Genomic DNA, 13,185 nt, shown 5'->3' with positions numbered 1-13,185 from the left:
CTGAGTCGCCTTGGCATCGGCCTTGTACTGGGCCACCTTATGATCGACCTCGGACCTAACCACGACAATCTCTGACTTGGTCGCCTCAAGCTCCTTGACCAGATTCTCTTGACCGGAGACAGCCGAGTTCAGCTGAGACTGAAGCCCCTCGATCGTTTTGGACTGCACCAAGTTTTTCTCCTTTTCAACCCGAAGCTGAACCTCAGTCAAAGCCAACTGAGACCGGATAGTCTCCTTCTCCTAGGCCAGGCGATCCATGTTCTTTTTCTATTCTTCGGCCTCGGCTTTGATTGTATCTACCTACCCTCGGAGCTGCTCGATCTGGTAAAGCTTCTTTTGAACCTGCGGGTTCGGATCGTTAGCCACTGTGTCTGACTCATCATGACTAACTTCAAAAACTCTTCTTACCTGCTCGACCAGGTCGGCATGCTCCTTCCGAGCCGCTTCTAGCTCAACCTGGGATTAAGAAGTTTGTAAGCATTCTTCTTCTCAATAAGCTCTCGAGTCTCGACCTTGTGACGTTTGAACTCTTACCAGTATCGAAGAAAAGCCTCATGATGAAGTACCGAGGCCTGCAAGCACAAAGGAAAATGTCACGATTATTTACGAATAAATCTAAGTACATAATAAAGGGACATTCGAAGTTACCTGATTCAACACCCGTTGAGCTTCGTTGAACAGGCAGGGCGCTTCCACCTCGTTTATTTTGGCCTGATTCTCTTCGGTCACCAAGCATCGAAGGTAACTAGCAATCCCCACGGGGGAAGAGAAAACCCGGGCATCCTCTGGAATGGACATAAAGATTGCTCACTTTCGGGTAGGATCAACACTCGGAGCTGGGAACCGATTCACTAATTTTGGGCTCGAAGAAGACCCGCCAGCTCTCGGAGATGTTATCTTCTTTGGTACCGGTAGGTCACCCAACCCGGTGAAATCTTCCGAGGTAGTAGAATCCAAGCCATCGAAGAAGTTGTGAAAAAAATATGTTGCTCCTTGGGGACCCTCACTGAGGTGACCTTTCAACGTTTGAGCCTCGTTTATCATAGAATCAGTAAACGAAGGCAACCCGGAGAGATCTATCACCCCGAGTGGGTCATTCGGAACGTTATCTTCTGACCGAGAAGTACCGGCCATAGTTTTTTTGTTGGCCTCCCCAGCTCGGGGCAAAACGGCCTCAACCCTCCCTAGTTCGGGGGCCTCGGCCATTGCTTCTTCTTCGGCCTCTCTGGTTTTAGGCAATTCAGAACCGCTTCTCACGCGGGCCACCAATTAGGATTCTTCTTCTTCTTCGGACTCATCCCTCAACCGGTGGACTGAGTCTGATGAGAGTCCTCGGGCACTGGTATTTTCTTTAGGTTTGCGCGCCGGCCCCTTTCTCGATTTCTTCTTTTCGGGGCTCGAGGAGCTCAGAGCTTTTCTTCTTTTCTTCTCTTTATCCTGCTTCGGAGCAGGGGGGTCGATGAATATGTCATCATCGCCGGACGAAGGCCTCATTTCGACATCTTTTGGTAAACCTGCAAAAGGAAAGTAAAACAATTCAGAAATCGAGGGCGTAAAAGTAAGGTTGAATGTAACTTTTAAAAAAATAATCTCACCATGAGAACGGGCCTCCCATCGGTCCTTCGAAAGTTTATGCCATGAGCGCTCGGAATAAGATCTCTGTGTTGCGATACCCTCGACCCACTCCTTGAGTCGAAGAACTGCATCCGGCATCCGGCATCTGAGCAACAGTTACACCATTACAAAATATCGATGAGAAGGGAGGAAAAATAAAAGCAATAAAAGAAATCTTAAAAGTAAAGTTATACTTACGTTTCATGTTCTATTTCTCAGGAAATGGCATATCCTTGGTCGGGATTAAATCCGAGGTCTTCACTCGAACAAATCAGCCCAACCAGCCTCGGTCCCGATCCTCATTGATGCTCGAGAATAGGGCCTTACTGGCCCGACGTGCAAGATTGATTACTCCCCCTCGATATAATCGAGGGCTATACAAGCGCATAAGGTGGTCGATGGTAAAGGGACACCCCTCGAGTTTGATCACGAAGAATCGAAGAAGAATTACAATCCTCCAAAACGAAGGATGAATCTGCCCGAGATCACCTCATACCTTTTGTAAAAGGTTATGATAACTCGATCTAAAGGACCCAGCGTGAAAGGGTAAGTGTAAACATTTAAAAAATCCTCCACGTGGGTGGTGATCGATTCCTCGGGGGCAGGGACCACTACAAGCTTATCGGCCCAGTTGCAGTCCTCCTTGACCTTCTCGAGGACATTGTCGGTTACCGAACATATGTACCTCGAGACTGGCTCGCACCGTCCCGGTACCGAAGAGGTTTTCTCAACCTTGAAATCGGGTCCGGTTGGACACCCCGCAAGGACAAATTTCTTTAGAGGGGGTTCTGGTGTCGATTCTTCATTGACAGCAGGCGAAACGTTCTCAGATAGTCTCGAGGAAGAGGGGTTTTCTTTTTGAGGAACGAACTTTAAAGTCTTTGTCATTACTTGTAAATAGAGGAGAAAAGAAGGTGTTGATAAAAGAGGAGGTATAATTAACAGATACCTTATGAAAGCTTTCAGAAAACCAGAATGGAAGAAGTTTTAAACTTAAGTTTTCAGAAAAACAAAAGATGAGAGTGATGAAGTTTTCTTAAAACACAAGAGCCCAATGTAAAAGTTCTAATGAATGGATGAAAGGGGTATTTATAGTTTTCTCAAACGGCGGTTCACATCCTGTAGTGGCCAACCGTTAACTGACATACATTTAATGTCTTAAAAACTAGACCGATTGGATTTCAACTATTCTTGTCACTTACGTCATGAATTCGTCGTCATGATTTATCAGAGTGAGAATCGGAAGCTCATATCGTTTCTCATTATTTACTCTCCGAAAAACAAGGGGATTTGACGTCATATTTTTGTCACTTACGTCATGATATATCAAAGTGAGAATCTGAGGCTCATGTCGTTCCTCGTCATCTACTCTCTGAAGAACGATGGGACTATCTGTATACGGGTAAAACCGAGCTCAATATTCGATCGAGCTTTCGAACTCCCTGATTAGGCCAGTGTCGAAATATCTGTGATCGGGTGAAGTCGAGCTCGAAGATCTATCTGACGTCTAACACCATCAACCAAGATCGACATATGGTGATTGTGATCGAACCCAAAGCATTGTCAAAGTTAGCCATCGAAACCATCAGATTTGCCCTCGAGTTTACTGAAGGCATAACCGGTCCTGTTTTTAATGGTCTCGAAGAAAGCTTTGCCAACTCATCCGACAGGGGTCCGTAATTCTCGCCATTAACCAATCATTATGGCAGAAATCACGGAACGAGTCAAATAGGGACCAACGATCAGCAAATCATGGACTTTTACCTTTTATAGAACAATAAAATAATACCATAAAAGGTAGATCTCCCTTAATATATAAAGGGGATTTGACAATTCATTAGGGACATTATAGCGTACACTGATAAGTTTGGTATCTTTGTGTCAATAAAAGTGCATTCATTTCAAGGGTATCTCGCTTATCTAAGCTGAAATCATCCAATTCATGTGGTTTACGGTTAATTTATCATTATTTATTTCAATTGCAATCTAATTTATCATTCTATATCAAGTTAATCCGTATATCCTTTAAACCACTAATAAATTTAACTGTTATCCGATTTTGAGGGTAAACAGTCTTATTCTATGTTTTGTAAGGTTGATTGATACCTTATTTGAATTACAGAAAAAAATGGAATCATCGTGAGAAATAGGATACGTTAAACTTAAATTTATTGACGTGCAGTGGAGATAGAGATCACCTAGTAAAATGCCACGTTTTTCTTCCATGTGTTAATCTGGGGCAGCTCTAAAGGCTTGGCCAGTGAGGCCATTGCCTTAGCCCTCAAAATTTGAATCTCCAAAATTTACTTGGGGGTCGTTTGGTTGGAAATAAGTTATCTCCGGATTAGTTATCTCACTCTCCCACAGGGATAAAAAAGTACTACAATCCCGGAATAACTAATCATCGGATTAGTTATATCGCGATTTTATCCCAACCAAATATGGGATAAACTCATTTCAAATTTAATCCCAAGATTAATTATCCCTTATCCCTCGTACCAAACGAGCCCTTAATCTCTTATTATTTTGACTACTATATACCATAGAATTTATATAAATAATTATTATAAAGAGAAAAGTGTTATAATATATTTCTTTGTTATTTGATTGAGGTTATTTTATACCAATAAGTTCATATATTATGATAATTTTCTCACTCATTAATTAGTATATTTGCTTCACTTTTCAATTTTAATTTTATACTTTTTGTATAGGAATTCAGATATATATATCAACAACATAATGAATTTCTTTTACAATCTTTTTTGAAACTGCATGAACGCAAAAATATTCCTGCACCGATTTTCTTTTAGTGTGATTCAGCATATTATATTAGGTTATCTGCAATTAATTTTAGATATTCACCAATAAATGCTACTAATTAATAGAATGGACTACAATTATCGTTTAAATTGATCAGAATGAGTAAATATTTTTTACACTGTCAAACTCAAAACTTAAGTTATTACGTTATATACGTTTATTTTTTTTTCTTGACAAGATGATAGCCAAATCAAAATTTTCACTTTGTGTTCTGGACCTCAACATCTACATCTGATAATTCACCACTTTACTCTTTGTGCTCCCCCCCCCCCCCCCCCCTTCTTTTTTTTTTTTTTTGGAAATTCACTATTTTTTTGTCTGAAATGATTAATTTTATTGTTTAGAAAGCAAATTTGTTGTTAGTGTAAAAATTTATAAAGTAAATTTAAGGGCCTCTCAATATGATTTCGCCTTAGGCCACAAGATCTGTTGAGCCGCCCCTGGTGTTAATATTGCAATTACCACGATACAAATTTTTTACACACCATGATAAACGTTTTTTAAGTGTTTAATATCAACATTCTGAACAAAATAATTGAGCGTATAACAATAGAAATATCTGCGTCAACTTTATAGGGCACAAACACAATGTTTAATTGTCAACTTTGTGCACCCACAGCCACAGGTGTGAGCAAATTTATCGAACCTCAGGAAAGTTTTGTGGTCATTAACAATCATTTGAGTATAGATTTGCCCCATTTTATTATGTCAATTGTTATGACCAAGGGCATAATTAAATAACAAAGAGTATCACATATTTAATATTCCTGTTGCCTAAGAAAAGAAACAACTTTAATATAATATTGTTAAGGAGAAGTATTGGATTAATCACCAATCTCACGAAACTACAGAGAAAATGAAATTAAGACATATCTGCATGATTCGCTAAATTATGTCAAATAGTTAAAATATTCTGAATTTCTGATTATATGCAAGAATGGGTGATGATAAATTTGCTGCGGAATATGCAATATAAAAATATATTGGATGCTCCAGTGGAGGCTCGAAATAGAAATGAGCAAATAACTATGAAAAATAGTAGGTACCTGGTGTTATTTTTGAAGTGCGTAAAAATAAATATTTGAATAATAGATTCTGACAAATTAATTTGACCCTTTTGCCTATAATCATTTATTATGTTCATTCATTTCTTTTGATTAAAAGGATAATTTTAGTATTTAATAATATGCTTCAATTTCGTTTAACTCACTTTTGTCTTACATTGCGTAAAAGGTTAAAGTAACGAGATGGAAGGAATACAATTTTAAATGTTGAAAGCGAACAGAAAACCTAACCTTGAAAAATTATAATAACTTTACAATGCTATTAGTAACACCGATAATTGTATGGGTAGATAGACTAAAACAAATTCGTACACAGTTGGCAACATCTATACCTATCTTTTCTAGTAGGAGTATGAATTTTTTGAAAGGTCCGGGGATGGGAGGAGAAGAATTGTTGTGCTGAATTTAATCATGGCAATAACAGAATTCACATTGAATTAATTAAATTTTATCCACTATAATAGTAATTACTTACACTTACTCATGTTTATTTCAATCCATATTAACTTAAGTGATCGAAGTTTATATGTAAATAAATGTGTTTATGCATCTATTAGTTCGGTGTAATTACCGAATAAGGCAAATTTTCACCAATTTTTTTCACCTTGAATATCATGTATTCCAGAGATGGTGCTAGAATTTGAAATTTATGGGTTCGGAATTCTAAATTTTTTAAGTTACTGGATTTTTAATTAATAATTTATACATATTTAATGAATTTTTAAGACAAATACATCTATTGTACGTTTGTACCAAAGCTATTGGGTTCGGCGGAACCCCTATGTTTTAATCTCCCTCCTGATTTATTCATCCTCAAGAGTTTAACTTATATATAACGATAACATAAAAAATTATATTATAGGATCACCTCAAATATAATTATATACTATATGCATAGAAAATGAAATTAGTAAACAAAAGGATTAATAAACTATCTAGTCTTGTCATCCCCAAACTCTACGCTGTTCACCCAAAGCAAAAGCCAAAACTTGATTCCGGTCTTATTCCAATGTATATACGTACGTCGGGGCAAGAGATAGCGACGTGCTCCCCACAATCTCACCTGCCCACGCGCAAACAGACCCCACGATTTTGGACTATTTGGAATTTGGATGGTGACTTCAAAAAAAAACCCTAATTTCTATACTCTCCTTTTAACACACACACTACACACAAAAGTTAGACATATAAATTATGTTTTGAGAAGGAACTAGTATTTGAACCTTATTAGGTTCAGGATTATAATACTTTTAAATTATTTAGTTTTAAATTAATAATTTGTATATATTTATTAAATTTTTTAATATAAATATATGGTTTGAACAAAAACTATTGAGTTCGGCTGAACACCAATAGTGTGGCTCCGCCCTAGTGTATACTCCTATTTTCTTTCTATAAACTACGCACAGAAAAGAAGAACAAAACCCTCAAACTCAGCTATCTAAAATCAATTCTTCCTCACCTCCTTTCATGATCCTCTCTTCACCTTTTGCAATAGTTAAATATAAAGTTAGACATATAATTATATAAACTCTCTCCTCTATAGTTTTTTTTTCAATCTCTATGTGCTTTATTCTATTTTTTTCCATTCGGGTTTGATTCTTTCCAGGGTTGCTGTTCCTCTTTTGCATTTGTTCCTTATTTCCCCCTCCACCTAATTAAGCTCATTTTTTTCTCTTTAATTTACTTTTCTCTTCTTGTTTTTGTTTGTTCTTTCAATTCCTTTACTTGATTCCATGAACTACTTCTGCATCTAATTCTCTTCCCTTCTTCTAGACTATCTACACCTTTTTTAAAAAAAAGTTTCCATCTTACCCTAATTCTACCTTCACTCTACAAAAGTTAATTATATCTTCAAGAAAGTCTAATCATTTAAGGGTTCAACTGATCAACAAAGTAAGAATTGGTCTTGTGTTCATTTCAGCTAAATTTTTAGTTGATTTTGTGGAATTTGCAAGTCTGGCTAATAGGTGGTGGGGTGGACAGGTGGGCTTGCCTGGCCTTGAGCCAGGATCTTGCTCACCTATGCTACTAACAAAACAACTTTCAATAAATGAAAGTAGAAGCAGTGGTGAAAATCAAGAAGACAACGATCTCGAAAATGGCGATCATGAACCTAAAGAAGGTGCTGTTGAAGTTGGCAATCGAAGACCTAGAGGTCGTCCTCCAGGATCAAAGAACAAACCCAAACCACCAATTTTTGTAACCCGCGATAGCCCTAATTCCCTCCGTAGCCACGTTATGGAGGTGGCTGGGGGCACAGATGTGGCCGATAGCATTGCCCAATTCGCGAGGAGGCGCCAACGTGGTGTTTGTGTACTTAGTGGGAATGGTTCGGTTGCAAATGTAACCCTAAGGCAGTCATCAGCTCCAGGTGCTGTTGTTCTTCAAGGAAGATTCGAGATTTTGTCGTTGACCGGAGCTTTTTTGCCCGGTCCAGCCCCTCCGGGCTCGACCGGGCTAACAGTGTACTTGGCCGGTGGCCAAGGACAGGTGGTTGGTGGTAGTGTTGTTGGACCATTAGTAGCTGCTGGACCGGTGATGATAATAGCAGCCACTTTTTCTAATGCAACATATGAAAAGTTGCCACTAGAAGAAGAGGAGGACGGTGGAGGGGACGGATCCGGCCAGTCTCAAGTACCGGCCGGAAATTCGCCTCCGGCCTTAGGTTCAAGTGGTGAAAGGCAGCCACAACAACAGCATGAATTGCCTGATCCAACATCACTGCCTATTTATAATTTTACACCAAATTTATTACCAAATGGTGGACAATTGAATCATGATGCATATGCTAATTGGGCAACTCCTCGACCACCTTATTGAGAAAAAATACAAAAAAATGGAAATTGCGGAATAAAAAGAAAGATAGGAAGAGATCACTACAAGGTAATTTTCTATCTGAGTTTGATTTTACACAAAGGAGTTTAATGTTTATAGGAAAATGTTTCGGAAGAAGTATATATAGTTAGGATGGACAAACTATATATATAATTCTTCCAAGTAAATAAACATTTTCTCTAGCAGCTTCCATTATGATTGAAATAAAATATGCTTTCCTTTTTCTCCAATAATTAAATCTATCTTTTTTTAGTGTTTACTAGAAGAATTATAGGAGGATGTGTTAATAATGTTTTTGTTGTTTTTCTTTTTGTGCTTCAATTTCTTGACTAGAAAACGATGAATGCAATCATGTGTTTTTATTAAATATATTCAATGTTAAATTCCCTTGCACTTTGATTTCTTTTCCCTTCATCAGGATATTATAATAGTTGTCCAAGCACTAAAGAAAGAACAATCAATGTGCCGTAGGTTAAACTATTTAATAATATAATGTACGTTGAATGATAACTAAATAAAACAGTTCAATAATTACTTTGTGTTATATATATTCATTATATTCCCTTCCCAACAAATATTACAGAATGGAAGAGTTGACAAAGGGTTCTGGGAATCCCACTTGCAAAAAACACTAAGTGAAATGACTGTGCACTTAATTAATAGAAGAGACAAATGCAATATTGTTGAAGACAAAACTGTTATAGATTAAAGTTTAACTGTAAATTTTCAACTAGGATTACCTTCAAAGGTGTTAATTATATTTTTATAAGAATCATACTATTATATGTTACATTGGAGATATGTCCAAATTTGTCCTTATACTATGTGAAAATTGTTCAAAATTTACCTCCGTCTATGTACAATATAGGGACATATATAGCCCAAATTAGTAACGGCAAGGATAAATTTGACCTCAGCTATTAACGGGGATAATTTGAACCATTTCTCATAGTATAGGGACAAATTTGAACCTTTTCCATTATATGTTTAATGAGTGACCTAATATATGCAAACCAAGAATAATGCTTTTTTTGTACCCATGAAGTAATGGCCAGATCTACTACTACCTCGTCCATTTGGTATAAAAATCAGATGATGTTATAACAATGAACATATGAAGGGGACTAGGAAATATGGTCCCAAGAATCTCGATAGGGAGGAATAGAGTTCTATACATTCAAAATGTTTTTTTTTTAATTGAAATTTGATGGTCATCCTTGCTTTACTTAGTTTCTTGAAACTAATGGTGTTTGTTTAAAAGCTATATCATCATAATCAATCATATAATGGAAGCTTTCACATAATAAAGCTTTGTTAAATGTTAAGTGTGTGTGTATATATATATATATATATATATGAGAGAGAGAGAGAGAGAGAGAGAGAGAGAGAGACTAAGTATAAATATGGAAATAGTCATCTCTCATTAGTGGAGCAAATCCTCTGTTAGAGATTGGAATAACCTCCAGAAGTTTGATTTCTATTGTAAGAATTTGATAGTTTTAGTTCTCTTCTTGTTTTTCGCATTGGAGATTTCTGGGGAACTAATAATTAACTATATATATGAGCGCAAGAGATGGAGGAAATATTAAAAGTTAACCTAAATAGGAAATATCTATTATTCTAACTTTGGTTAAGATAGTTTGACTTTAGTTAATTAAATTTAAACCATAAAATGAGATACGTGTCACACATCCAACTAACAACTTAAGTAATTGGAGATAATAGGAAATGAAGAGGAGCCGAATCTTATAGTTTAACATAGTTTAGCATTTTATAGCAAAGTAAATACCATGTCTATCAAATTAATAATTAATAATTATTTTATAAGTAATCTGATTATATATATTATGCATGGAACTTTATAAATTCATGTCAAGAAATTGGATGGACAAACACACATCAAATGATAATCCTAGCTTTGTCTAGCTAAAATATTTAGACAAACTTAAACTATTATTAACTAAATGTTTCGATAATCACGTTATATTAATTAAAACTTATTGCATACCACGTGATTTTGCTTCTTCTTCATTAAACGGGAAGTAAAAGAAGATGAATCCCATCTAGACTACAAGCGTTTTCTTTTAGCAGTAAAAACCTGTAGATGTGGAGCTAGAGGGGCAGAAGGGGACTGAAATTCATTTCGCCAGAAATTATATTGTATAGGTAAAATTAACTTTTTTATGTATTTATCTTAGATGATGATACTCCTTAATAAAAAATTTCCCTCAGTCAGAGTGAACATGGTTTAGATTTAAAAACAAAACCATTTAACTTTGATAGAAAATTAGTACTTAATCTAGCTATTGTACACTTTTAGTTAAACGATTTCACGAACTGTAAAAATGAGAAAATGGTGTTTCTAAAAGTATTCACAATTCAAATACTCCTATCTCGCAAGGCGAATGTAAGTACAGGAATATGCAATGGAAAATGTCATAAAAATGAGTGTGATATCGTGTGCCCATGTGGTAATAATTATCGTACACAGTGAGTGTGTATAAGGTTTCCGACCAAGATAGTTGCTAAAAATATTTAATTTGCTTCAACTGTTAATCAATTTGTGCCTTTTCCAATATATATATATTGACGAGCGAAAAACGGTGTATAAAATAAAGGTTCGCTAGTCAAAGATAGTATAATTATTAAATCGTCTTCACAGGAATTTGTTTAAATAATATTCAAATAAATCTTCAACTTAACACTATTCAAGAAAATAAACCTTTAATTTTGAATTATTAACGAACTAAGAGTAATGCTAAGATTATTGGTTACGAACCAAAAAAATGAAAATTAGGTAACTAAGTAGCAACAATTGAATATCAATGAGAGAAATAAGGGCATTGACAAGATATGTGCTCAACTTTATTCGGGTATATAACTCTATGCTAAGTTCACTCTTAAGTTTGATTGACTCTTCCGATTTCAACACATGATTAGATTATCTTAAGGAGTTAAATTATTCTTCCGAATAAAAGAGAGTTCTGTTAGACAATCTAATGACAAGTGCTATGAACATATGCAAGAATACATTGAATGGATGGTCTTACGAAGCACGCCTCTTGACTATTCCTCTAACTTGGGATTGATAACTGCTCTTTCGATTACCTATTAAGTTCGATTGACTCTTTCGATTTCAACACATGATTAGATTATCTTAAGGAGTTAAAATATTCTTCCGAATAAAAGAGAGTTCCGTTAAACAACCTAATGACAAGTGCTATGAACATATGCACGAATACATTGAATGAATGGTCTTACGAAGCATGCCTCTTGACTATTCCTTTAAATTGGGTCAATTGATAACTCTACAAGCTCTTTCGATTACTCCGTGAAATTAACCCAAAATAAGATAACACATTGATAATTGTAGCAACACTTCTCTTCTGATTAAGGTAAAACCACAAATAGCCTTGCAATTCAATTAGAAACATGTTCAATGAATTCAAGCAATTAACAAAAATCAAATCCTCGAATAATAGTCAAGTCATAATATCTATCAATAACCCTAGGAAGGACTACTCCATAGTAGAAAAATTGTTCATCACAAGAGTATTAAGAGAACAAGAAAATATTACAACCCACAAATTCAAACAAACTTTCGTATTGAATGATTCAGATAAAATATTCAAAGTTTCCACTATTTTCTTGCCTTCTTCTCTCCAAAAGTTGCTCCAAAAATCCAAGATCCTTGGTTTGGGGCGAGTTTAGGCTTTATATAGGTCAAGAAGGATACCCAAAAAATACAAAAATAGATTTGTATTAAGTTTCTCATAGGCGAATGTATGCTTCCGCACACCTGGAAGCTTGGGCGCACATCTATGACAATGTCTAGTAAAAATACCTTAACTTTGTGTAGGAGAGTGGAAACGACGAGCCATTTGAAATGAAAACTAGACTCAAAGATCTACATTTCTCCATAAGAATAATAATAAAATTCCGTGTAGATTAGGAGATATCATCTGTTGAAGTTGGATCATGTGTTTCGAGAGAGAAATTTTAGCTCCAACCTCTAAATCCTACTATCTATTGCTTGAATTTTCATTCTTTATCACTATATTGCATTTTCTTGGACCTTTTCACATTTTTCTTCTCACGTCCACATTAGAACTTGCATGCACATCAACAAAATACAAATGTGAGTTTTCTAATAAAATTATCATCAAATTACTCTCAAAAAATCTAATAACCACCCGAAATATAATAAAATAAAATCCTCAATATTAAGATCATATATATATTGCCAACATATGTTAGTAGTTAGTGTTGGATGTGCGAATAAAGTCACATATTAGTAGCTGAAAATAATATTGGGAGTCTCATTAAATTCTTGTATTATGTTTTCTCTATTTGCTTTATATGTAATTGTGTGTTAGTTTACCACGATCTTTCGCGATAGTTATTATTGTCTAGTACGGATTTTCTAGCAGTAAACCTAAAATTCACTTAGTATGCTTTTACCTAACGAAACGACAGTGTTTCTATTTCTTTCATTTAAGCACCTTTTTGGTGGTTTGCTCTGATGGTAAGCACCCTCCACTTCCAACCAAGAGGTTGTGAGTTCGAGTCACCCCAAGAGCAAGGTGGAGAGTTCTTGGAGGGAAGGATGCAGAGGGTCATTTGGAAACAGCCTCTCTACCCCAGGGTAAGGGTAAGGTCTGCGTACACACTACCCTCCACAGACCCCACTAGTAGAATTATACTGGGTTGTTATTGTTGTTGGTTATAGTTTCGATAACTAAATTTATATTGTCTATAAATACTTATCACCATATCTAAAATCATTCAAAAGTTATACTAACACTCCTATTCCCTTTTCCAATTTATGTGAACTTGTTTGATTGAA

The 13,185-nt window shown here is 35.8% G+C and overlaps 1 protein-coding gene across 1 annotated transcript; it reads left to right on the top strand.

Annotated features, from left to right (window-relative positions):
* Positions 1-6,886: 6,886 nt before the first annotated feature.
* Positions 6,887-8,577, top strand: LOC104086887 (AT-hook motif nuclear-localized protein 20). Its single transcript, XM_009591231.2, has one exon. The coding sequence runs from the start codon at positions 7,527-7,529 to the stop codon at positions 8,322-8,324; it is 798 nt and encodes a 265-aa protein (XP_009589526.2). The 5' UTR covers positions 6,887-7,526; the 3' UTR covers positions 8,325-8,577.
* The last annotated feature ends 4,608 nt before the right edge of the window (positions 8,578-13,185 follow it).

Source organism: Nicotiana tomentosiformis, chromosome 9 (genome assembly GCF_000390325.3).
Source record: "Nicotiana tomentosiformis chromosome 9, ASM39032v3, whole genome shotgun sequence".
In the NCBI taxonomy this organism is placed as follows: Eukaryota; Viridiplantae; Streptophyta; class Magnoliopsida; order Solanales; family Solanaceae; genus Nicotiana; species Nicotiana tomentosiformis.
Note: the sequence above shows the minus strand (reverse complement) of the source record. Positions and strands in the feature narration are given on the sequence as shown.